Source organism: Eumetopias jubatus, unplaced genomic scaffold (assembly GCF_037043125.1).
Source record: "Eumetopias jubatus isolate StellerSeaLion01/CBP00866 unplaced genomic scaffold, mEumJub1_p1.0 scaffold_10, whole genome shotgun sequence".
NCBI classification, from domain to species: domain Eukaryota; kingdom Metazoa; phylum Chordata; class Mammalia; order Carnivora; family Otariidae; genus Eumetopias; species Eumetopias jubatus.
In genome coordinates this window covers 45,956,904-45,981,801 of record NW_028274816.1, presented here as the reverse complement: position 1 = coordinate 45,981,801, position 24,898 = coordinate 45,956,904, and the positions used below count along the sequence as shown (strand labels likewise).

Below are 24,898 nucleotides of genomic sequence, written 5' to 3'. Positions count from 1 at the left end.
CCCACTGAGGTAGTCCTGCCGAAAGGGCAGAACCTGAATCTAATCCTGAGGAAACATCAGAGAGGCCCAAACTGAGGACACTCTACAGAATACTGGCCTGCAATCTTCAAGCCTCAAGATTCTGAAAGACAGGAATTGTACCAGACTGAACGAGTCTAAAGGGGCTCTGATACTAAATGCAATGAGTGACCCCAAGCAGCATTTTCTGCTATAAAGGTCATTATTAGGACAACTGGTGGAACCTGAATGGGTCCAAGGATTAGACACAGCAGGAATGCATCAGTGCTGATTCCCAGACCTTGATGGATGTACTTCGGTTCTACAGGGGAACACCCTTCCTCGAAGGAAACACAGCAGAGCCGGGCACCTGGTTGGCAACTTATGCTCAAGTGGTTCAGGGAACAAAAGTATCTAAATTACATTTAAACTTCTGACACTGCTTCAAAATTGTTCAAAATTATACAAGAAGGAGTCTGCCCTTCAGCTCAGGTCATGATCTCAGGATTCTGGGATCGAGCCCTGAGTAGGGCTCCCTGTTCAGCAGTAAGTCTGCTGCTTCTTCTCCCTCTGCCACGTCCCCCCGCTCCTGCTCTCTCTCTCAAATAAATAAATAAAATCTTTTTTAAAAATTATACAAGAAGTCAGGAGAGAGAGGCTGACAGGGAAGCACAGGAGCTCATGGCAACAATTCCCCAGAAAAGTCATGAATCTGATGTCTTTACGGCAAACCACAGGTATCAGCGTCACATGCACAGGCTGCAACTGAATGGCAACTGGCCCATATCCGTCTTCACAGACACTTCTGGCCATTCACACTATGCCAACTCAGAAAAAGCTTTCAAAGAAAGAAATTAAATAACCCAGAGAATGCAAGTGAGATTCCTACAGTCACCTGGCTAATAAGTGAAAAAGCAAGAACCAAGACTTTTTCCAGGCAAAATTATCTAAATACTATCTCAACATGATTTCTGGGAAAATCTAGAAGTCCTCCTAACCCAATGACCATAGCACAGAGCCAGAATCCCTGAGTAAGGTTTTATGCCATTTAAGAAATAACAGTAGAGGGGCGCCTGGGTGGCTCAGTTGTTAAGCATCTGCCTTCGGCTTAGGTCATGATCCCAGGGTCCTGGGATTGAGTTCTGAGTCGGGCTCCCTGCTCAGCGGGAAGCCCGCTTCTCCCTCTCCCACTCCCCCGCTTGTGTTCCCTCTCTCACTCTCTCTCTCTATCAAATAATAAATAAATAAAAATCTTCAAAAAAATAAAAATAAATAATAACAGTAGAAACCTCATGGAGAGGTTCCAAATCCACGCTGGCAGCAGCTGCCAGGCTTTGATGGATGGGAACCCTTTTCTCTGACCAGAGAAGCGGTGGTCTCAACAATCTGAAGCAAATCCTACTGCTTTTTCCCCCTTCTTGCCCTCTTGCCACTTGACTCCAGCCACAGATAAAGTCATAGGAAGTGCAACCCAGAGCAGGGAAACTAAGTTCCAGCCTTCTGAATGGAGGGTGTGACAGGGAGCCTGAAAGTCAGACAGCATCAGGAAGATCATGATGAGGAGCTCGTAAGAGAGTGATACTATAGAAAGTTTGTGAGCTCCTGGCTCACATCTGAGCTGTGCAAGGGTAAATCTGACTCTAAAAAGCAAACGAAAGGTTTTGATAACAGATCTAGGGGATTAACTACCATCCAGGTCCCAGACCAGCCACTGGGAAGTACACCCGCAGGAAAGATCTGAATAGCATAGCTATAAAGACTCTGAAAACTGGAATGACATTTGAACCCAGGTGGGTTGGAACAGGGATGTAGCCTGAACCTAATTAGGTCAGCCGTCTGCTAAAACAAAACAAAACAAAACTTCACCATTCTCCCTATAATTTAAACAAACCTAAGGTCCCATAACATAATGTCCAAAATGGCTAGGATGTAATCCAAAATTACTTGGTATACAACCAACCAGGAAAAACTCAACTTGCAAAAGACAATCAATAGACACTAACCCCAAATGACAAAAGTGTTAGAATTATGTGGCAGACTTTAAAGCCACTATTACGTGGTTCAAGAATAAGGTTAAACAAATGGAAAGATAAAAGGGTCTCAGCAAAGAAATAAAAGATATAAAGATGAACCAAATGAGAACTTTAGAAATGAAAAATACAATAACCAAAGTAAGAAATTCACCGAATGGGTTCTCTAGCAGAATGGAGATGACAGAAGAAAGAGTCAGCGAACTTGATGACAGATCAATAGAAATTATCTGATTTGAACAGAGAGAGAAAACAGATTGAAAAGAGAATTGGGGGACAATATCAAAAGGTCTAACGTTTATGTCACCAGAGTCCCAGGAGAGGTGTGAGAGTGTGCAGCAGAAAATATATTTGAAAAAATAATGGCTGAAAATGTCCCAGATTTGGTGAAAGACAAGATTCAGGAAGCTCAGCAAACCCCAAACAAAAGAATCTCAAAGAAATCCACGCTCAGACACATCATAGTCAAACAGTAAAAAACCAAAGATGAAGTGAAAATCTTGAGATCAGCCAGAGGAAAAGTCACGTCATCCTAAGGAAAGGAACAACAAGCAGAACAACTAGATTTCTTATCGGCAATCAGGAAGGCCAGAGGAAAGTGGCACAACATTCTTAAAAGGGCTAAAGGAAAGACCTGTTGACCCAGAATTCTATATCCAGCAAAAACATCCTTCAGGAATGAAGATAAAACATGGACATTCTCAGACGAAGGAAAAATTAAGAGAAGAACTTGTTGCACCTGCTCTAAAAGAAATGCTCAATACAGGGAGTTCCTCAAACAGAGGAACTGATAGGTGAGAAAGCTGTTACCATTGCAACAGCAATGGTAAATATCCAAGTAAATAAAACGGATTGTCAGCTCATCGGTTCTTTAAACATGTATTAACAACTGAAAGCAAAAATTAAAAAACTCTTATGAGGTTTTTAGTGTGTGTGCACGTAATACATAAGGCGACATCATAAAGCCAGGAGAGTAAAGGGACCTAGAGAGAGGTAAAGATTCCACATTCCTCTTAGGATGGTACAATATCAATTCTAAGTAAACTGTGAAAAAGTAAACATGTATATTGTAGAGCAATCATTAAAAAAATAGAGTTAAAAATGTAATAGATAAATTAAAAATAGTATACTGGTAATTATTCAAGTAATACAAAACAAAGTAAGAAAGGAGAAAGAGAGCAACAAAAAGAGTGGGAACAGACAGGAAACAAAACTGTAGACCTAAATCCAAATATGTCAACAAATTACAATAAATGCTAATGGCTAAAACACACAAAGTAAAACATACAGATTATCTAAATGTATTATTAAAAAAGGACACACAATGACATACTTTTTATCAAAAATCCACTTTAAACACAATGAAATAAATAGGCTAAAAGTAAAAAGATGAAAAAATACATACTGTGCAAATTGTCAGAAATAAAGAGTAATATTACCTAATGATAAAAGGTTTGATTCAGCAAAAAGATAAAACAATACTAAATCTGTATGCACCTAACAAGAGAGTTTCAAAATACACAAAGCAAGCACTTTGGTATAAAGTTTGGCAGTTTCTTATAAAGTTAAATCTACATGTATATATTACCCAGCAATCCCACTATTGGGTATTTACCCTAGAGAAATGAAAACTTATATTCACACAAAACTCTGCACATGAATGCCATTAGCAGCTTTATTTATGAGAGCCAAAAGCCGGAAACCACCATACGTCCTTAAAGGGTGAACAACCAACAAACTGTGGCTCACCCACACAACAAAATATTATTTAGCAATAAAAAGGAATGAACTATTGATAATACATTACTGGTGAATCTCAAAGGTTTGATACTGAGTGGAAGAACCCAGTCTCAAAAAGTTATATACGTATATTGTCTGATTCCATTTATATAATATTTTGGAAAGAACAAAACTATAGAGACAGAATAGATCAATGATTGGTAGGCCTTTGCAGGAGGCAGGGGTATGAGAGCAGGAGGGAGTTTTTTGGGGTGATAGTACCATCTTGCATCCTGATTGTGGTGGTGGTTCCACAAATCTTTTTTTTTTTTTTAAGATTTTTATTTATTTATTTATTTATTTGACAGAGGGAGAGAGCACAGAAGCAGGGGGAGCGGCAGGCAAAGGGAGAGGGAGAAGAAGGCTCCCCGCTGAGCAGAAAGCTCAATGCGGGGCTCGATCCCAGGACCCTGGGATCATGACCTGAACCAAAGGCAGACGCTTTACTGGCTGAGCCACCCAGGTGCCCCTCCACAAATCTATGTATGTATAAAAATTCACTGAACTGTACCTTTTAATGCATGTTCATTTAAAAATGAGGCTATTATAAATAAAAGTAACTTTTTATTAAATTCAAGTTTTAACTATTAAAGCAGTAATTTTTTTAAAAACACAATGTATATTTTGTTTATATTCTCCACAAAAGAAAACACATTGAATTTTATTTCAATGGTTGATGCTAAGTAAAAGCCATTCCTGGCAGAGCAGTTTATAATCTTTCCTCATGATCAAACATATGATTGAAACTATTGTAATATAGAGCAGGTGTTGGTAACTACAGCCTATGGGCAAAATCCAACCCACTGTCTGCTTTGTAAATAAAATTTTATTGGAACATAGATGAACCCAATTTTTTTCATATTGCCTATGATTTCTTTCACATTCAACAGTAGAGTTGAGTGGTTGTGACAGACACTATATGGCCCACAAAGCCTAATATATTTAATACCTGGCCCTTCACAGAAAGTTTGTGGAACCCTCCTATCGAGTGATGAAAAAGCACCATCACAGAGGACAAATGCCATAGTCAGCCTGCAAAGAGAACCTGGAAGCCCCAGATACCTTATTTGAGAGTGATTCCGTCACATGCTCTTCCTCTTTGATTACTAATGGACTGGACTCTTGTTTAGGTGGACCAACTTTTGATCTAGCCAAACTTAAAAATTCACTAATGGAATCTTCTTTCTTTTCTTGTTTAGATGTATCCCATCTGGATGGCTTTCTTGGTTCTGAAAGGTAGGACAGAGACATAATATCAGAATTAGTGAGCAAAAGGCAAGCTCTCCACTGTGGCTCTTTAATTCATTCCAGAACATCAGCAAACCTACTATGGGCCAGGCACGGTGTAAGGTGTTGGGAATGTGGCAGATGGTGAGGCAGAGCCCCAACCCCAAACGGTAGACATCTGGACTCTTACAACATGAGCTAATGTATTCACATGAACAAGTCTCTTAATGGAGGGAGAGCTTGCACTATGTGTACCCTTAAGACTTTATTCTGTTTTCCCCATGGGTTAGGGGTTGAGACCATGGTCAGCGCATGGACCCGAGGAAGCCCCACTCACTGTCGGGACCTTGGTGCTGTGGTACTTTTTCACTCGATGCTTGAGTTGGAGGCAAGGATGCTGTCTCTGGGAGCGTCAGAAAGTTGAAGACTGAGTATTTGTCACGTTTTACTCTTGGTAAGCCAACCAAAGTTGAACTGTGGGTTGAAAAGAAAACATATATGTGTAATTTTAATAACAATTCGTGTTATTAGATAACATCTTGTGTTTTTCACCACTAGCTCTTCTACTTGCTAAGAGATCCCTGAGGGTAATTTTGCTTCTCAAAGCAAGTTTAAGAATTTGGAATGGCTGACTTTAGAGCCCATGAGGTTTTCCCTATCATAGTAAGATCTAGAATTTAACTTTGAAAATTAGAAAATGTATTTCTAGGGTGCCTGAGTGGCTCAGTCAGTTAGGTGTCCGACTCTTGATCTCAGCTCAATTCTTGATCTCAGGGCTGTGAGCTCAAGCCCCATGTTAGGCTCCGTGGAGCCTACTTAAAAAGAAAAAGAAATAGAGAATGTATTTCCATTACGGAAAAGTTCCACTGCTAAAAATATACCTAAATTTTTGACAAAACCTCTGATTCAACTATATATGCTTTTTTGTAGTGTTTATAATCAAGTAAGTGTCAAACTTTTATAAAGAATTAGCATAAGTAACATTTTAAATGTAAACTGTATGCACATTGTTAAAAAGGCGGCAAATTAGACGAGCATTATCTTTTTGTAACTTGACATATCTGAGTTTCATATCTTCGATACGGAACAAAGTTTGCTTCCTGGACGTTTGCTTATTTTTTTAGTAACAAATCAATGGAAGTTAAATCTGCAACTCTAAGCATTTACAAGTAAATTCATCTAGAAAAAGGGAATTTACATGAGTAGCTGAGAGGGAAAGATAGCTTTAATACGGGAAAGTGAGCACTGATGTAAGGGCAGATTTATCCACTTACTCTGGATAAGGGTCAGGGACATTAAACCTCTTACATAGAAGCTTGTCAGGGTGCCACTCAAATGTGTCTCGGGTGAGCTTCCCGAACATCTTCATCTTCACAGCTGACTGCTTGTCATTGACATCATTCTGGGAAAAGACATTTATTCTCTTTCATCAAGTGGTCACACCATTGACCTGACTGCTCTTCCACTGAAAAGTTTTCAAGCAATCGTCCAAAATTACAAAACAGCTGTCATGCTGCAACATTTTTTGCTAAACTATATTGGAAGCTAAAAGCATAAAATCATTTCTTATTCTATAATACTGTGTCTCTGGTGATCATTCCATTGAGGGACCTAAAATATTTGTTTTAATTTTAAAATTCATCAGCTAGGGACATGATGGCGACAGACCTCTTGGTCTCGAGGGACTTCCACCTGATCCGAATCGTCCTCCTCCTTGGCATGCGTGAACCTGGAGGACAAGGTTGAACGGGAAGACACATAGAGTAGAGCAGCCCGAGCAAACTCATCCCGCTCGCGGCCTCGCTCCCACTCTGTCATGCTGGGGTCCAGACAACGTTCCAGGGCATCTATGGGACAAGGAAAAACAAATTGCTTCACTCTTAGGAAAAACATAGGGCTTAAAGGAGAATATCAAGTGGGTCCCACTGTCTCCCTATAGATTTTACCAGAGGGGACGCCAATCCTTACCCTGGTTTCTAAGAGCATGGTGGGGAGTACTTGTCAGGTAATAGTGCTCTCCCCCTCAGCATGATTCTTTTATTGAATTCTGTCTACCTCACAGAACAGAGAAAAACATTTTGCTTATTAAATCTTCGAAGCCAGGAACTTGCTACCGCTCCTAGATAGTGATAAGCTCATCCCAACTATATTCCTAGTTTTGGCAAAAAAACACTCCTTTCTCTAACTTTTTTTAAATTCAACAAATAAACATCAGTGTGTGGGTTCTTAGTAGGGAGTGAAGACACAATAGACCGCCCTCTGCTTTTGAAAACTGATGCCTCAGGGGCGCCTGGGTGGCTCAGTCGGTTAAGTGTCTGCCTTTGGCTCAGGTTATGATCTCAGGGTCCTGGGATGGAGCCCCACATCAGGCTCCCTGCTCAGCAGGGAGTGTGCTTCTCTCCCTCTCTCCCTCTGCCCCTCCCCACCATTTGTCCTCTCTCTCTCTCTCTCAAATAAATAAATAAAATCTTAAAAAAAAAAAAAAAGAAAACCAATACCTCAGATTTGCTGTCGACTCTCACAACCACTACCGTGAATGACACCAATCCCTCTCCTCAGTCTGCCCAAATTTACTCCATAGACTAGAGAGTGATTTTTCCCCCTTGTAATGGTTCAAAGCCAACTACCTTTTTAAATCAAATTTTAGACCACAGTTTAGGGCTGGTTGATTAGGATTTTAAGATAAAGTGGGGATGACCTTGTTCTCTTGGTGTGAAATACAACACTTACAGAAGGCAAGCATTTGCAAATAGTAAACGGTCTGTGGTTTAGCACATTAGCCACCGCCAAGGTGTGTTCCCTCTACTTATAACAGCTATCTTTGGGTCCTGAGATATGGAGAAACACAAGCTACTTGTTCTTACTTTCTAAGGTCAAGAGCCAGGGACTACAATCTGCACCGTTTGCAGCTGGACAAAGCAAAACACTGGCAGAGTGGGATGCTTCAAATCCAAATCTGGGACGAGGGCCAGAAGAGCAAGAGCACTTCCCTCCGGCCGAGAGGTAGGAGATCCAGGCCTAGCACCCACCTTTCTGACCCCGTTTCATATTTACTAAAAACTCTTCATATCGTTTTTGCTTTTCTGGATCTTTTGCAAAAGGTTTGAAGTTGCTGGCTCTTGTGGGGGCTGTCCCACCACTCAGTGCCACGCGCCACGAGCAGTGCCCGACGTCTGAGGAGGAGGGCTGGGCTCTGCTGCTGGAGGCATTCTGGGCCAGACTCCTGGCCTTGAGTTGAGCTGCTTTCAGGTCAGTTGCCTGCTTCATTTCTTTGATCCTCTCTTTATCTTTTTGGGACAGAAACTCTAACACTGAAGTAGCCGAACCTAAATAAAAACAATAACAGGAAGAGATGAGAAGTAACCTAAGACAACTATATTGACATTTCTGTGGTGCATACATATTCAGTATCACAAATGTATGTCACTGGAGCATGTCACACGTAGATTTTCCATCTCTATTCGTAACAGCCCTGTGAACTAGACAGTGATGAAATAACAAGACTCGTGCTTTACAGCGGGCAGAAGTGCAGGCCAATACACGGGTGTTTATCAGGTGAGCGAGTGGTCCTAGAATGACGGAGCTGACATCCCCGGCTCGGGACCCCCAGCCTGAGGGGCCACCACCCGACAGTCCTGCCTGGCACAAACCCCGGTTCAGAGCCAGCTGCCCCTGCAGCGTTCACTCCTGTCACAGCGGCCCCGGAGCACTGGCCTGGGCCGTGAGGACACCGCAGACAAGGCCCCGCTCTCACTAGCTGGGGGCATGGGCTTAAGAGAAGCCCAAAGTCAACCCCCGAGGATGGCTATGAGAGGAGGACCATAAAGGAAACAGGGTGACACCACTGAAGGAGACTGACAGACGAGGGCTGGGAGTGGGGTGCGGAGAATCTCTAGCACGTGTTGGGGGGGGCAGGGAAAGGCCGGAAGTTCCCTCCAAAGAGATCGTAGTTGTTGTGAGTTGAGTAAAAGGAGCCGAAGTGTGAGGGAAGAGCAGAGGCAGAGGAGACAGTGAATGTCAAGGCCCCTGCAGCGGGCATGTCGTGGTGGGCGCGGTCAGAGGGCAGAAAGCAGGATCACAAGGCTGCAGCACAGAGGGTTGTGGGAGAGTGGGATAAGACATGGCCGGAAAAGGAGCCAGGGCTGGATCACGCAGCCTGCTGGGGAGCCTGGACTTGTCTTCAGTGTAAGAAGGACTGGAGTGTTTTAAGAGAGGCAGTGATATGATTTGGTTCATCAGCAGAGAGGAAGGTGGGAAAGTAAGGAGGCCAATAACGAGGCCCCACAATGGTCCAGGTGAGGGAGGATGGGCGCTTACTCCCAGGTGGAAGCAGCGGAAACACAGGATGGGGTTCCCAGCGTGTCGGGGGCAGCGCTGAAAGGACTTGCTGATGGACTTGGAGCGGGGGCAGGAATTAGGATTCCTACATTCTGATCTAAGCAGTGGGTCACTGACAAAGGGAAAACCAGGGAAATAGCAAGTCTGGAATAGGAAGTGGGGAACCACAACTTCTGCTGTGGTCTATTACATTTGAGATACCTATCAGGCTCCCAACTGCCAAGTCCAAGGTCACCTCTCACCGTGGGTCTTTCTGCACCAACCTACAAGAGATTCTCCACACTTGTCCACACTTTCAGATGCACTTGTTCCTTTTAGCTACAGTACCCTTTCCCCTGAGAAAAAAAAATCACACTTTCCCAGGCTCTGTAGGGACAGCGAAGGCACCCGTGTCCTGGTCTGCACCACATTCCTGGCAATTATTCCAAGTCTGAAAACTGCTGAGTTTAAGACCAGGGTTGTGATTTCAATGGCACAACCCAAACTTATGTTAGAAGACAACAAGTCTTAAAAAGTAAGGGATATGGGGGGCGCCTGGGTGGCTCAGTTGGTTAAGCGACTGCCTTCGGCTCAGGTCATGATCCCGGAGTCCCGGGATCGGGTCCCGCAGCGGGCTCCCTGCTCGGCAGGGAGTCTGCTTCTCCCTCTGACCCTCTCCCCTCTCATGCTCTCTTTCTATCTCATTCTCTCTCTCAAATAAATAAATAAATAATCTTCAAAAAAAAAAAAAAAAAGTAAGGGATATGGGGGTGCCAGGGTGGCTCAGTCGGTTAAGCGTCTGCCTTCGGCTCAGGTCATGATCACAGGGTCCTAGGATCGAGTCCCACATCAGACTCCTTGCTCAGCATGTAGCCCACTTCTCCCTCTTCCTCTGTCTGCTGCTCCCCCTGCTTGTGCTCTCTCTCTCTAATAAATAAATAAAAAATCTTAAAAAAAAAAAAAAGTAAGGGATCCATACACTGCTATGTGTGCCATTCACAATACACAATTTTGTTCTCCCCGTGAGGGAATACTAAACCACCTAAAAGGTGTCATTGAGAAAACAACTCTCCATTTTGATTTTGGTAACTCCAATTATTATTAACGTAACGTTCTTAATCTTCTTCATGGCACCTACCTTGAACAGGTGTTTCTCCCAGCAACTCCCCCCGTTTGGAGGCATTCAGTTGGTGCCTACTGAGTGTCCCTGGGTCAGGCACTGACTTTCCAGCTGACTCGGACAATACCTGGAGTAAGCGGGAGTTCTCTGAGGTTGCAACTACCACAGGTCTGAAGTAATGCACTGGCCGATAGTCTCTTGGCAATTCAGGTGGTGGGTAAGTCTTAAAAAAAAAAAAAAAAAAAAAAAAACTCAGAAAAGACAGGCTGTGAGATGACCATGTTTGACTTAATCAAGAAAACTGTATCCCATTGAGTGTTGTTAACCCTGCCCTCGCCAGGCCAGCTTCCAGCAGGGAGGTTGCACTGGGCACAGCCCCTCCAGGTGTCCAGCCAACATCCATTCTGGATCTGGAGAGCCACCAGGACCACACATTTTTAATATTACCCCTGCCCACTTCTACAGAGAGATGTGAATATGCATATTTTATGTGATAAGAAAGATGGCAATAGTTAACACAACGTACTGGCTCACATGCAGAACTGGCCTACTGAAAATCAGAACATTTAGAAAAGTATGATTCGAGACTTAGAAAAAAAAAGTAATAACTTTAAATAAGTTGCTTTTAAATTCAGAATTCTTTTTCTGGTTATGTTTCAGTTCCAAATTAGAGCTTCGGGACTTATTTTTTGATCTGAGGTAGTTTTAATTCAAAAGCTGACCGGATTGAAATTGAAATATATTTGAGGAATTCAGGCACTGATGATGACAGAACAGAAAAGTATTAAAAGAAAAGTATTAGGTACTTTTAAATTACTGTGCTAAATGGTCTCCCTTGCTCTGAGTCTAACAAACATGTATTTATGGATAGTCTTATATAAGCCATTTTCTAGAGTTTTTAGCTACCTGAAACCCTGACTGAGCTCTGCAACCAGGGCCACCCCGAATGCTCTCTGGCTATGGTTCTGGGGCCCGGCTGCACACAGGGCTCCCCTGAGGGTTTAACGACACTGATGCCCGCATCCCATAGCACACAGCTGGTGCCAGGTGGGGCCCCCAGGTGGCTGAGACGCACCACAGTAAGCACCCAGCACTGTGACAGCCCATGAAAAGAGCTGGCATCACTGCCAGGAGGTCTCATTTCTTTATTAATCTCAGCTTGACTGCCTTCTCTAAACACGTGGGCTGGCAAACCCTCCTTTATGGCCATGACACAAAAATCCACAGGAGCACGACAGCAAGGGCGCGGGGGGGGCAGTGCGCAGCCATGACTCTTCTTAATACCCTCCAGTGGACTCAAATTTTGCAGGCACCTCTGTGAAATCACTGATCTGTTTGGCGTCTGGATGCAGAGGCTGGGTTTTTGGCCACACATGTAGAAAACTGGCCTGTGTGTGAAAGGCTAGGGGAACACAGCCCTCTTCTGAGTCATTCCGCCCAAAGCACTACTCCAGCAAACAGCGTCCCAATGCCTGTCACCCGGGTCACGGCCCTCGGCCCTGCTAGAGTGAATTCGTGCTTCTGGTGCCCCTGTTGGGGGAGGGCTGCTCTTGGGGGCCAGGACTTAGTCCTACTGAGCCCTGGAGGGAGGGAGTCCTTGAGCCCTGAGACAAGTGAGTACTTCTCAGCCACTTTTCTGCTCTCCTTTCAGACACATAAAAAACCTCCATTCTCCTTTGACGTTACCTGACATTTCTGGTAATAACAGCAGCTTATGATGTGCCCAACGCTGTTCTGAATATGTTCTGCTCGCTGTTCCAACACACTATCACAACAAAACAAATCAAAGCTACTGTAACCCCGAATGTTTTTTAGGCTGCATTGCCCCTGACCTCCCCTGTTCTGAGGGACCACAGGCCAAGCCACAGAGGTACTTAACAAATATTTGCTGAATACAGAAACAAAGAGCAAATTAAAGTATGGAACCATCTAAAACGGGATGCCAACAAGGCAAATGGCCAGGAACCCCACCTGAGCCACCAGCACCTGTAACCCAGTGACGCCTGCCTGTGAGCACATGGCTCTGATGGGTGGCGAGAGTACCACTTGGCCTAAGCTGTACAACGATCTCACAAAAACAGGACTCTCTGGAAATGCATGCGGAGCTCTCCATGGGGCTTGACCTGCAGGCACATGGCCTCCCTCCCTTCTGTTTGCCCAGGCAAGGAGTCCAGGGAACCCTGTCCACACCAGCCAACACTTTTTATGGCGTTCAGAAGGAAGCAGGACAGGGGCGTTTTATGACTTCTTGAAATTTTCTACGTTTCCTTAAGTTACACTGCCCTTGGAATTATATCAATTCCATTCCCCACCCCACCCCCAGTTTCTAAAGTAATTCTTTTTTTAATGGAAATAACCACTTACTTGGAGCTTGGATTTAAAAGATTAGCAATTAAAATATGCAAACAATGAATCATGGAACACTACAACAAAAACTAATGATGTACTGTATGGTGACTAACATAACATAATAAAATTTTTAAAAAATTAATAAAAGATCAGCTATTAGGTATTTTGGATACATTGTGATTACCGACTGACATTTCTAATGCAGAATATGTTTACCTGGACAATCACTAGTGATTATACTGTTGCTTTTAGAAAACAGAATTTACTTAATTTTCAATTGTTAATATAATAATTCAGATTACATAGCAGCAAAGATTTTAAGTACTAAACCAGTAAAATAAAGAAATAAATAAATGCTTTCCTTACTTTCTTAGACGATAAAGGTTTAGAAGCCAAGGAAAATCCATCCAAAATTTTGCCAATGTATCGAAGATCTTTCTCTGATTCTATAAAATGATGTCATTGATTAATTTCAGAAGCAGAGAAGGTTAGAATAAGACAAAAGACGTCAGTTTTTTTATCTCCAAGAACATAAATACCACAAACCACACATGATTATCTCACAGAGATAGCAGTAAAGAGGAGGGAAGAATGGTACGTAAAGCCTTCACACCTCTGTTGACTCAGTGACTGGCAGCCTGGCCCACAGCACCCTCAGCTGATTAGGTTGCCCCGGATGTGAGGCTATGGCTCTCCCAGACAAGTACCTCAATACTGTTTTTAGAAAAAGTATCTTAGGTCCTAAGCTAAGCCTAGGGGCACCAAAGAATAGACTCTGTGGAGTAAAAGATCTCAAGAAAAAACATCAAGAGGACAAGTGTGGTTAAAAATAAAATCATAACCATGAGAAAGTCATTTCTAAAACCAGGTGAAGAACCAGGGGGAGACTAACCCCCCAATTTCCTTAGCAACTATCCAAATAAAGCAGAGAAGACAATATAACCAGGTCAGCCAGTAATCTAATCTCAGTTCAAATTAAAAGGTACTTTTGTTTTTCTTCCCCAAACCAAATTCTAACAAGAGATAAAGATCACTAAAGATCACTCAGGAAACAGAATGACCAGTGCCCTCTTGACTTGGAGCCAGGGATTGGCCATTGGTTGTGGAGACAACGTAATGGACAGGGCTCTTTGATTCTCAAGGATTTCCTGAGCATAGTGGTTATGTCAAAAATCCATATGCAGGGGTACCTGGGTGGCTCAGTCAGTTACTAACATCTGCCTTCGGCTCAGGTCATGATCCTGGGGTCCTGGGATCAAGCCCCACATCGGGCTCCCCGCTGAGCAGGGAGCCTGCTTCTCCCTCTCCCTCTGCTGCTTCCCCTGCTTGTGCTCTCTCTCTGTGTCAAATAAATAAATAAAATCTTTAAAAAAAAATCCATATGCACGAAATGCATTTTCTGTAGCCATAAGCTCCTTCTGCATGACCACCATGAGCATGTACACAAGCTGGCTATCTGGTCCTGAAGTAGACATGGCCACCCACGGTGCAGGCAGGACTGAAGTCCGCAGCCACTTATAATGCAGCCCAGCCCTGTAACTATCCTTCTCCCCTCAAAAGCATTCTTTGCACTTCAACTCATGTTGAACTTTTGTATCAGCTTCTGAAGTTCCTAAAATTCTGTGGGGTAATTTGGGATTAATTTTCACTCTTGGCACCCCTATGTTTATAGCAGCATTATTTACAAGAGCCAAATTATGGAAGCAGCCCAAGTGTCCATTGACAGATGAATGGATAAAGAAGATGTGGTATATATACACCATTGAATATTACTCAACCATCAAAAAGCATGAAATCCTGCCATTTGCAATGACGTGGATACAGCTAGAGAGCATAATGCTAAGCAAAATAAGTCAAAGACAAATACCATATGATTTCACTCATATGTGGAATTTAAGAAACCAAAGAAATAAGCAAAGGGAAAAAAGAGGGAAAGAGACAAACCAAGAAACAGACTCTTAACTATAGAGAACAAACTAGTGGTTACCAGAGGGGAGGTGCGTGGGAGGATGGGTGAAATAGGTGATGGGGACTGAGGCACCTGGGTGGCTCAGCTGGTTAAGCCTCCAACTCTTCATTTCAACTCGGGTCACGATCTCATTGGCTGTAGGATTGAGCCTCATGTCAGGCTCGGCACTCAGAGGGGAGAATGCTTGAAGATTCTCTCCCTCTTCCCCTCCCCCACTTGAGCATACTCACTTGCATGCACCCACGAGTTCGCTCTCTCTCTCAAATAAATAAATCTTAAAAAAACAAACAAACAAACAGGTGATGGGGCTTAAGGAGTGCACCTGTCATAATAAGCAGCGGGTGATGTATGGAACTGTTGAATCACTATATTGTACACCTGAAGCTAATATTATACTGTACATTAACTAAACTGGAATTAAAATTAAATTAAAATTAAAAAAAAATTTAGAAACCTTTCATACTCTTAGAATTTTGTATTCGTTTAAAGCCCAGCAATTTTACTTTTGTGAATTTATTCTGAAGAAATAAGAAACAAATGTGCATAAAGACAGAGCCACAGAATATTTATTATAGCCACATGGATCATGAAAAAAAAATAATAGTTTAAAAATCAACCATGAAGATTGGCTAAATTTAGATTCACTCAATGAAAAACCTTAAGGTCAAAACTATAGAAGCTGTGCCTGGGGTGGAGAGGAGAGGGGGCCATAGCAGAGAGGGGATATGAGGAGCCTAGGGAGGTCAGGGAAAGTCACCAGCTCAGGCTTGATGAGGAGAAGGGTGGAATTCAGTCAACAGGCACAAAGGTGTTGCATAAAGGAAAAGCCAAAGATTTGGCCCAGGAGGCAGATTTAAATATGTATATCTAGGGCGCCTGGGTGGCTCAGTTGGTTAAGCGACTGCCTTCGGCTCAGGTCATGATCCTGGAGTCCCAGGATCGAGTCCCGCATCGGGCTCCCTGCTCAGTGGGGAGTCTGCTTCTCCTTCTCACCCTCCTCCCTCTCGTGCTCTCTGTCTCTCATTCTCTCTCTCAAATAAATAAATAAAATCTTTAAAAAAAAATATGTATATCTATTATAGATTAGTAATCACTATATAATCAATATATATGGATATTCGTATTATATAATTAATACATCTTAATATATTATGTTAATTAATATTAACATATTAACATATTCAATATAATTAATGTTAATTATTAACATGTTAATAACATGTTATTACATGTTAGTATAATCTATAATACTATTATAACATATTGATATTTTTTTCTTTTCCTTTTTTTTTTTTTCTTAGAGAGAGGGCCTGGGGAAGGACACGGGGAGAGGGAGAGAGAGATAATCTTAAGCAGGCTCCACACCCAGCACAGGGCCTGATGTGGGGCCCCATCCCTAAGATCGTGATCTGAGCCAAAATCAAGAGACACATAGTTAACGGACTGAGCCACCCAGGTGCCCCATACATTTTCTTTTAAGTTATAAAAATACATAGTCTTAGTAGAAAATTTTGAAAATACAGGCAACCAAAAGGAAACGGTAACACCAAACTAACATTTGGGTGCACACTCTCCCAGCATCTTGTGTAAAACCCTAGATTCTTTTTTTGGTGATGAGGACAGAGGCCCCTGACACTTACAGAGTGCCTGCCGTGTGCCCGGCATGTCTTAAGCCTTTTCCGGCCGCGAACAGCCCTATGGGTGGGCCCTGGTCTTGCCCACGGTCCAGGCAAGGACACTGAGGCACAGGAAGATGAAGCAGCCTGCCTGAGGCCACAGCTGACAACCGGGCAGAGCCAGGGCTGGAGCAGAGGCAGTCTGTCTTCAGAACATGTGTTCACAGTCATCAAGCAAACACCTCTAAAAACTGTTTTGCCCCTTTTTTTCTTCCAGACATGCAAAATAGGCATCCTTTTGGGAAGTTACGCTTGGATTACTTAGATTATTTCAACATGTGTGTTTCAGATGTATTTTACAGGAGTTCAATCAGATTTAAGGACAGCTAGAAATGTCTCTGTAGATGTTTTCTCTCAGCAATCACCTCCTTACTTCACCTTGGAGCTTCTTACTATTATAACCAAAGAAGAGTGGGTGCTATTTATTCAGTCTTTGGACAGGTACTGTGCCCAACATGGAGTTATGCCACTTAATCCTCACAATGACCCTCAGAGTGGATTTGATCATCACTTTACAAATGACACCCAGAAAGGTTATGAGTCTCGCCCAAGGTCCTGCGGCAATCCAAATCCAGTCACGTGACTCCAAATCACAGGCTACTCACGCCTGCTCCACACTGTCTCCTCCCTGTACCTTTTCTGGAAAGAAACACAGACCTTCTACTTAGAACCATAGGATCTGAATCCCTACAGACTCTGACTTGAAATCCAAGTTGCGTTGAGAGGTGTCCATCTCCTAGCCCAACAAGAGCCTCCTAAGAGCCAGGGACTCAAGTGAGGAGACCAGCTGGGTGCCGTGTTCCCCTTGCTGCAGACCCCCACACCTGGCCTCCGACCCGCTGCCTGAGCTGGCCTACCTTGGCCAGCTGCCCAGGTCCTCGGGCTTCCCTCTGACCCCGTGCTACTTCTACCCTGCAGCACAAGCACCTGCCCTCGTACTCGCTCCTTGCCTGATTCCAGACCTCTTCCCCCTCCCCACCTCGGCCTCGTCTCAACAGCTGGCTCTGGCTCCCCCCGGTCTACATCTAGCTTCTGCCTTACTCTCCACACTGGGCCTCTCTTCTCCCCACTTTGTTTCTCACCCTACATCTTTCACCCACAACCCCCAACTCCATTATCAATTTTGCAACCCCTTCTTCCTATAATACCCTGACATGTGGTCCTACCATCGGTTGTGGACCTATGGAATTACCTTTCTGACTTTTATATTGCCTGGGGGCTGTCCAGCCATACAGTCCATCTCCAGGCTCTTCATCCTTCAAAATGGTGTCATATTTGGATAAAGTTTCCGTGGCATAGATGTCATCATCTTCCTCTTCCAGGGCACCAACACCAAAAGCCTTCAAAAACAAGGTTTTGAACTGAGCAATTACAGGTTTTAGGGTGTGTCTCATTGAAGGATAAAGCTACTTTAAGGATGTGACCGAATAGCCCACATTAGCACCGCAAGATCACCAAGAGGCAAGGGAAGTGGGAGACCAGATTGACACACAGACTCAAGTTGTCTTGGAAACCATGGCCAGAAGTAAATGCCCTGCCTTCAGTGCTGGAGCTGTCCTCTGGGCCCAGGAGCAGCTACAGGTCTGGGTCCTAACACAGGAAGGTGTGGAGAACACGCCCAAGCAGCAAGGCAGGAGAAGAACAGGGCCTCCAAAAGGAGAAAGGCAGAATATTCATCTACTGTTCAGTGTAGCCAGGGCTGATGACCAGGATCTGAAGGCTACCACTACTGAAACAGCTACTGTAAGAACTCCTAATCATTGTGGGACACGGCCTCCAACAAGTATCACTTTTTGTTTAAAAAAAATTGGGAAAGAACATGTATAGGAAAGAAAAGGTAATGACAAAATTTGCTAAATGTAATTTAAGAAAGAGCCTCTAAATCAATTTGAGAGCACAGGCAATCAGGGAAAGCTCTCCATCTCCTCAACGGTAAAAAGCAAGGCTCCCAAGTGAAACATACACTCATGTTCCTAACTTGGGGCTTGCAGCGCTAGGAAGCAGTCTGAGAGGTAGTAAAACTTGGACTTGAACTTGAGAGGCAGATTACAATTCAACTATTAACTAAATCAAAGGGGTAAGCGTGGTTTTTCTGCTCAGTCCCACAAGGGTGTGAGAAAAGCAGTCCTCAGGCCTGGCAACACACAAACTCCACCAAAAACATTAGGTCACAGGATGTCAGCAGTAAAATCAGGAAGGTGTGCTTTACATGTCTTCAGAAAAGACTGTACGGAAAAAAGAACCACTTCAAAGTCTTCAGGTTAGTCAATGAATAATGAGTGCCTACCATATATATAACATATGGAAAGCATTCTCATTTGTCAACGCTTCCATGTTCACGAAACAGAAACTTTTACCTGGCCTGAGATTCCCAATTTTCTTCCTTTATTTACTCCAACCTCTCCAAGAAGACTGCTGGTCCCCTGGGGCCCCCCACCGAAAAGATTAAAATGCTCTCCCGAAGTTCCAAACAATGCTTGGTGGGGATCCAGGCCCTTGTAAGCCAGTCCATGCACATTATCTTTAGGTGTGAAATCCACAGGTGTGACATCTTTGGGGGCAAAGGTCACATTTTCAGGCACATAGTCATCATCTTCCTCCTGCTCACAATGATGAAAAAGTGGAATGAAGGTGACTCACTGCCTGGTGCAAAGTCCTATAAAATACTATTTTCAAATGATTATCTCCAAACAGAACATTGACCAAACTTTCCTTTCCTCTATCACAAATCACTAAATCAAGTTCTTGATACTAACACAAACAGTGCCGTTTTAAGAATCTGAACAGACTTGGATATCTATGGTGCTGGCATTTTGCTAATTACATTCTCTGACGTGAAGGTAGTTTTAGGGTAGGAGTATTTCACTGTAATGGGATCCGACGGATTTCTAAAATCGTTTGACCCTAAAATTTCACGTTCATAAAGAAACAGATGTTTCCATACCAAACTCAAGGTCAGTTATCCCATATAATACCTCAGATCCTTCAGAGTCTCCAGGGGGTAATGCACAGCCATAGATTTTTACTCCAGGATCTATAAAAGAGATTTCAGATACATTGGTCATAAGCAACTGAAAATATAGAAACTGGAATTGCTGACACTCTTTAGAGATTCATGACAGCCGCTATGAAAGGTGCTCTGGCTTTAGGGTCAGAGACTGATCACTCAGGAATTGTTTTCCACCAGCCCCTGCCCTGCCCACACTCTGGCAATAATGTGCTTAATGACTGACTGCTATTGCCCCAGCACCATGAGTTTGTCACCTGGCTAGGGAGACCAAGGGCAAGAAATAAACGGAAAATAACCCTGTTAAGCTGTGACACAGTTTTGACAAGAGTAGGAAACAGTTTCACGCAGTGCTAGCAGGAATATAAACTAGTAAAATTCTTCCAGAAGGCTGTTATGCATGACACACAAAAAGCCTTAAAATATGGTTGACCTTTTGGGAATGTAAATTGATAAGCCACTATGGAAAACAGTATGGAGGTGCCTCAAAAACTTAAAAATAGAAATACCATACGATCCAGTAATTCCACTACTGGGTATTTAGCCAAAGAAAACAAAAACACTGATTTGAAAAGATACATGCACCCCTACGTTTACTGCAGCATTATTTACAACAGTCAAGATATGGAAGCAGCCTAAGCATCCATCAATAAACGAATGGATAAGAAAGATGGGGTACATCTAAATATGCAATGGGATATTACGCAGCCATAAAAAAGGATGAGATCATGCCATTTGTGACATGAACAGACCTGGAGGGTATTATGCTAAGTGAGATAAGTCAGACTGAGAAAGATAAATATCATATGATTTCACTCATATGTGGAATCTAAAAAAATACATGAACAAACAAATAGCAGAATCAGATTTACAAATACAGAGAACAAACTGATGATTGCTAGAGGGAAGGAGGCAAAATGGGTGAAGGCAAGCGGGCGATACAGGCCTCCAGTTATGGAATGAATAAGTCATGGGAATAAGAGGCCCAGCACAAAGAACAGTCAGTGGTATTATAACAGTGTTGTATGGTGACAGATGGCAGTTACACTGGTGGTGAGCACAGCAGAACGTATAGGCTTGTCAAACCACTAGGACGTACACCTGAAACTAATGGAACACTGTGTGTCAACTATACTCAAAATTAAATTTTTTTAAAAATACAGTTGACCTTTGAACAACACAGGTTCGAACTGTACGGGCCCACTTATACACAGACTTTTTATAGTATCGTTAATGTAAATATATTTTCTCTTCCTTCTGATTTCCTTAATCAATTTTTTTATAGCTTACTTTATTCTAAGAATAGAGTATAGGATACATATAACATATAAAACACGTGCTAATAGACTGTTTATGTTATCGGTAAGGCTCCTGGTCAACAGGAGGCTATTAGCAGTTAAGCTTTGGGGGAGTCAAAAGAAACATGTGGAAATATAACACTGTATGTTAATTATACTTGAAAACAAACAAATGAACAAACAAATAAATATTTTATGTGGATTTTCAACTACCCGAGGGTTAGCGCCTCTAACCCCCCTGTTCAACAGTCAACTGTACATGCACACTACCCGACCCAGCAATTTTATTTCTAGAAATATGTAGCCATTAGAAAGTATGCTACAGGGGCGCCTGGGGGGCTCAGTCAGTTAAGTGTCTGACTTTGGCCCAAGTCATGATTCCAGGGTTCTCAGACTGAGCCCTGTGTCAGGCTCCCTGCTCAGCAGGGAGTCTACTTCTCCCTCTCCCTCTGCTCCCCACCCTGCCCCCCACCACCACTCATGCTCCCTCTCTCGCTCTTACTCTCTCAAAAAAAAAAAAAAAAAGTATGCTACAGAATGGGTGACAATCGGCATACATACCAGGTTTCTGTCGGCGTGGTTTTCTCTTTACTCGAGGGCCGATTCCTTGTCCTTCCTTCCAACCCATTTTTCTCAACAATTCAAAACCAATAGATAATCTAGGATATCAAGGCACTGAATGTGAACTTCCTTTTATAATACTAGAGGACAGTAGGAAATAAGCAGCCTTTGAGTCCCTGTCCAGCTCACACCCTTGTCGTGCCTGAGCCCTTAAATACAGCCCACCCCCCTCCACATCAGCAGTGCATGGCCCTGCCGTGCTGGCCACAGCTGACTGGATTTGGGTGCACACCCAGCCTGAGGAAGTCGATCCGAAGCCCTCTCTGCTGGGCCTTTGGAATGGACACCTAGGGACTCTATATGGTCCTTGTCAAGTCTGTGGTCTGGGAAACCATGAGTCTGAGGCGGCCACATCAGGCTACACGCCCAGGAGCAGAAAAAGGAGATATGCAGAAAGAGAGGGTGGAATGAGGCAGACAGGAGAGAGCCCTTAAGGCTTGAGGGAAAGGGTGGGAGGGAAGGCACCCTTGTTCCTAATAGCTCACCAGCCTCAATGATTCCCAGCAGCACAGCTAGTCACTGGAGCTCTAGAACACGCCATGCAATAACAGTGCAAGATCCTTTTGGCAAAACCCCCTTTTTCACTCAAGCTAGGCTTCTCCTACTTGTAACAATACTACTCGTAATTAAGATCATTATACATTTGCAAGGCAGTGATGCCAAGATCGGAAAAGTTAGAATTAAATTCTCACTTTGCTGGTGTTATGAGGTCATCAAGCAGAGTAGCTCCAGGAATGGGGGCAGTAGCAGCTGCTAATTGCCTGGCCTTTTCTCGTATTCTATCTTTGGTTTTGGAAGCAAAATCATCCGTGGTAACAATCGCTTTAGGTGCTATCCCAAATTCACTAAGATCCTTAAAAAAACATTCAAACAGAATTACTTACATCATTTGGTAAGTGATTAACTGTAATACATCAGATAGCTTTATTTCTTAAAAACAGTTAAAACTACACAACTGATGGGGTGCCTGGCTGGCTCAGTCAGAAAAGCATGTGACTCTTGATCTCAGGGTCGTGAGTTCAAGCCCCGTGTTGAGGGTAGAGATTACTTAAATGAATAAATACAAACTTTAAAAAACAAACACCACACAAACAAAAACTACCCAGCTGAGTTAGGGATCAATGCAGCAGCTGACTTTACATTTGACTTTGGCCCCTGCACATAAGCTAAGGCCGATGGCAGAGGACAGGGCATGACGATGGCCACTCAGCGAGGCCACAAGAGGCCCAGCCAAGCTACGAAGACAGGAAGTAATTAAAATACACTAATGACTTTTACAGTAAGTAAGTGTGTTCCTCTTGGACAATATTTCAAGGGTCAGAGTGCAGGGGGCAAATCTTAGAGTCACAGCCAGCAAGCATTCCTGAGCGTCTACGTGATAACTTTAAGTGTTTTTGCATTTCCTGTTGGCTGCCTTTCCAACAGCCTGTGCCTCTCCCTGGGTCCTCACAGAGCTCTGAAGTGTGCAGGCGCCTGCCTTCCTCTGTGCCACCATGCACTCCCCCAGTGGTGTCCTGGTGTGTATGCTGGGACCAGAGGAGGGTTAGCGAATGGGAGTTCATGTCTTTTCTAAGCCAGTCCTTTGAGCCCATTTCCTTTGCCAACGACTGCTTCGAGAATGAGCACGTAAAACAATCTGGGGCGCCTGGGTGGCTCAACTGGTTAAGCGACTGCCTTTGGCTCAGGTCATGATCCTGGAGTCCCGGGATCGAGTCCTGCATCGGGGTCCCTGCTCAGCAGGAAGTCTGCTTCTCCCTCTGACCCTCTTCCCTCTTGTGCTCTCTATCTCTCATTCTCTCTCTCTCAAATAAATATAAATAAAATCTTTAAAAAAAATAAAATAAAAATAAAAAAACAATCTGCCTAGGGCACCTGGGTGGCTCAGTCAGGGCCCGACTCTTGGTTTGGGCTCAGGGCATGATCTTGGGGTCGTGAGGTGGAGCCCCATATTGGGCTCCCGCTCAGCGGGGAGTCTGCTGGAGATTTTCTCTCTCCCTCTCTTCCCTCCCCCACATGCACACGCGCGCTCTCTCTCTCTCAAAATAAATAAATCAATCTTAAAAAACAAAACAAAACAAAACCACAATCTGCCCAAGCAGACGTGAGGGAAAATCCACAGCAGGACTCATGTGAATGGTTTCCTTGCTCTCAAGAAAAGATACCAAGAAAAAAAGTCCTCCTTCCACTGGATATTGTCATCCTGGATGTGCCATCTGGAACTCCTGCAGCCACCATGGGACCACAGGGAAGGCTGGTATGAGGACAAGCTGAATGCAGAAGATGGCAGGGAGGAGAGGACCTGGGGCCTCATTGACATCTAGACGTCTTGTTGCGTGAGTCACGCTTCCTTATAGATTACGCTAGTCAAATAGGAAGGGGACCTCTGCTTGCCTGTTACCTGCAGCCTAAAGCGTGTTAATAGAGTGTTTGAGTTCATCTTTATCACAAATGAATCCACGACTAGGTTTCAAGGCAACAGAGGATTAATTTTAAAACAAACTGGAGCCCATCCTGCAGGCCAGTAGGACCCCCCCCCCCCAGCCCCCATTTGCCCCTAAGAAGGTGGCGGTCTTCATTGCTTTAATGATGGACCCAGATGCCTGCACGTGGCTCCCTTTCACTCCTTCCTGGTCTAGTCGTTCACTGTTCCTTCAACTGCAGTGTGTACAGCAGTCACTATGGAAGGAAGGCTGCAGGCTCAGCTCCGTGGGTACTGCACTTTTGGGGCAACTGGGGCCTTTTCAAGGACATTTGCCTATAAATGACTTTCCTCTCCACTCTTAACTTTAGAAACTGGCCCCAGCATAAGACATTATCCCAGTGAACAAGAATCCATTGATGTACAGAGCACACTAATCCAAATACCTAAAAGATAAAGCTTTGCAAACAAAGAAGGCATCGTTCACTGAACCTTCTGGAGAGAGTAAAGGTGCTGTAACAGCCAACCGCACACATTCCACCGGCTACGTGGCAATTAAAGTTGTGCCTACCCACCTCTTCATCCATAAAGTCTTCCGGACCAAGAACAGATTTGTCTGCTCTGTTCTGTCGTGAAGACACAAAGGAAGAGGGTGTCCATCCTTGAAAGAAAAGCATTTAGAATATTACAATTTTGGTTTATAACTAAATAATTCAGTAACAGTGCAATTATGGGCTTGAAACTCCCAATACCTACAAACTCTTAGCTCCTTCCCTGCTCATATAGACATAATTACATGACATAAACATATTAATGCCCACATCTCCTGTAGTCAGAACTTAGGGAATACTGTGAGGTTTCCCCCTAAGAATTTGGAACCAAGAGAAATCAAATTATTACATTGAAAGTGGCATATGAGCAAAAGATGCAAGGTCACCTTAAAAGGCAGGACCACTCTGGAGACCAGCAGGGTAACAACAGACACCAACTTATTAACAAATCACAGAAATACTAGGTCAGGGTGCATGAGTCAGCCGTGAAAGGGTGGCTAGAACCAGAGTCACAGAAGCAAGGCACAGAAGCAATGGG

General features: G+C 43.6%; 1 protein-coding gene across 2 annotated transcripts in view; it reads right to left on the bottom strand.

Moving 5' to 3' along the window:
- The window catches only part of GPATCH1 (G-patch domain containing 1), a 42,994-nt gene that overhangs the window by 10,888 nt on the left and 7,208 nt on the right, over positions 1 to 24,898 (bottom strand). The window contains exons 3-15 of one of the 2 annotated variants that reach the window (XM_088027563.1): positions 24,385 to 24,470; positions 22,083 to 22,243; positions 21,331 to 21,428; positions 19,440 to 19,498; positions 18,822 to 19,067; positions 17,657 to 17,804; positions 13,186 to 13,265; positions 10,489 to 10,693; positions 8,063 to 8,359; positions 6,702 to 6,880; positions 6,308 to 6,435; positions 5,371 to 5,507; positions 4,869 to 5,035 (exon numbers count right to left, since the gene is read on the bottom strand). In XM_088027563.1, the coding sequence (XP_087883689.1) occupies positions 4,869 to 5,035; positions 5,371 to 5,507; positions 6,308 to 6,435; positions 6,702 to 6,880; positions 8,063 to 8,359; positions 10,489 to 10,693; positions 13,186 to 13,265; positions 17,657 to 17,804; positions 18,822 to 19,067; positions 19,440 to 19,498; positions 21,331 to 21,428; positions 22,083 to 22,243; positions 24,385 to 24,470 (1,991 nt within the window). The remainder of the gene's footprint in view (positions 1 to 4,868; positions 5,036 to 5,370; positions 5,508 to 6,307; positions 6,436 to 6,701; positions 6,881 to 8,062; positions 8,360 to 10,488; positions 10,694 to 13,185; positions 13,266 to 17,656; positions 17,805 to 18,821; positions 19,068 to 19,439; positions 19,499 to 21,330; positions 21,429 to 22,082; positions 22,244 to 24,384; positions 24,471 to 24,898) is intronic. The other variant, XM_028123684.2, reaches the window with a different exon arrangement.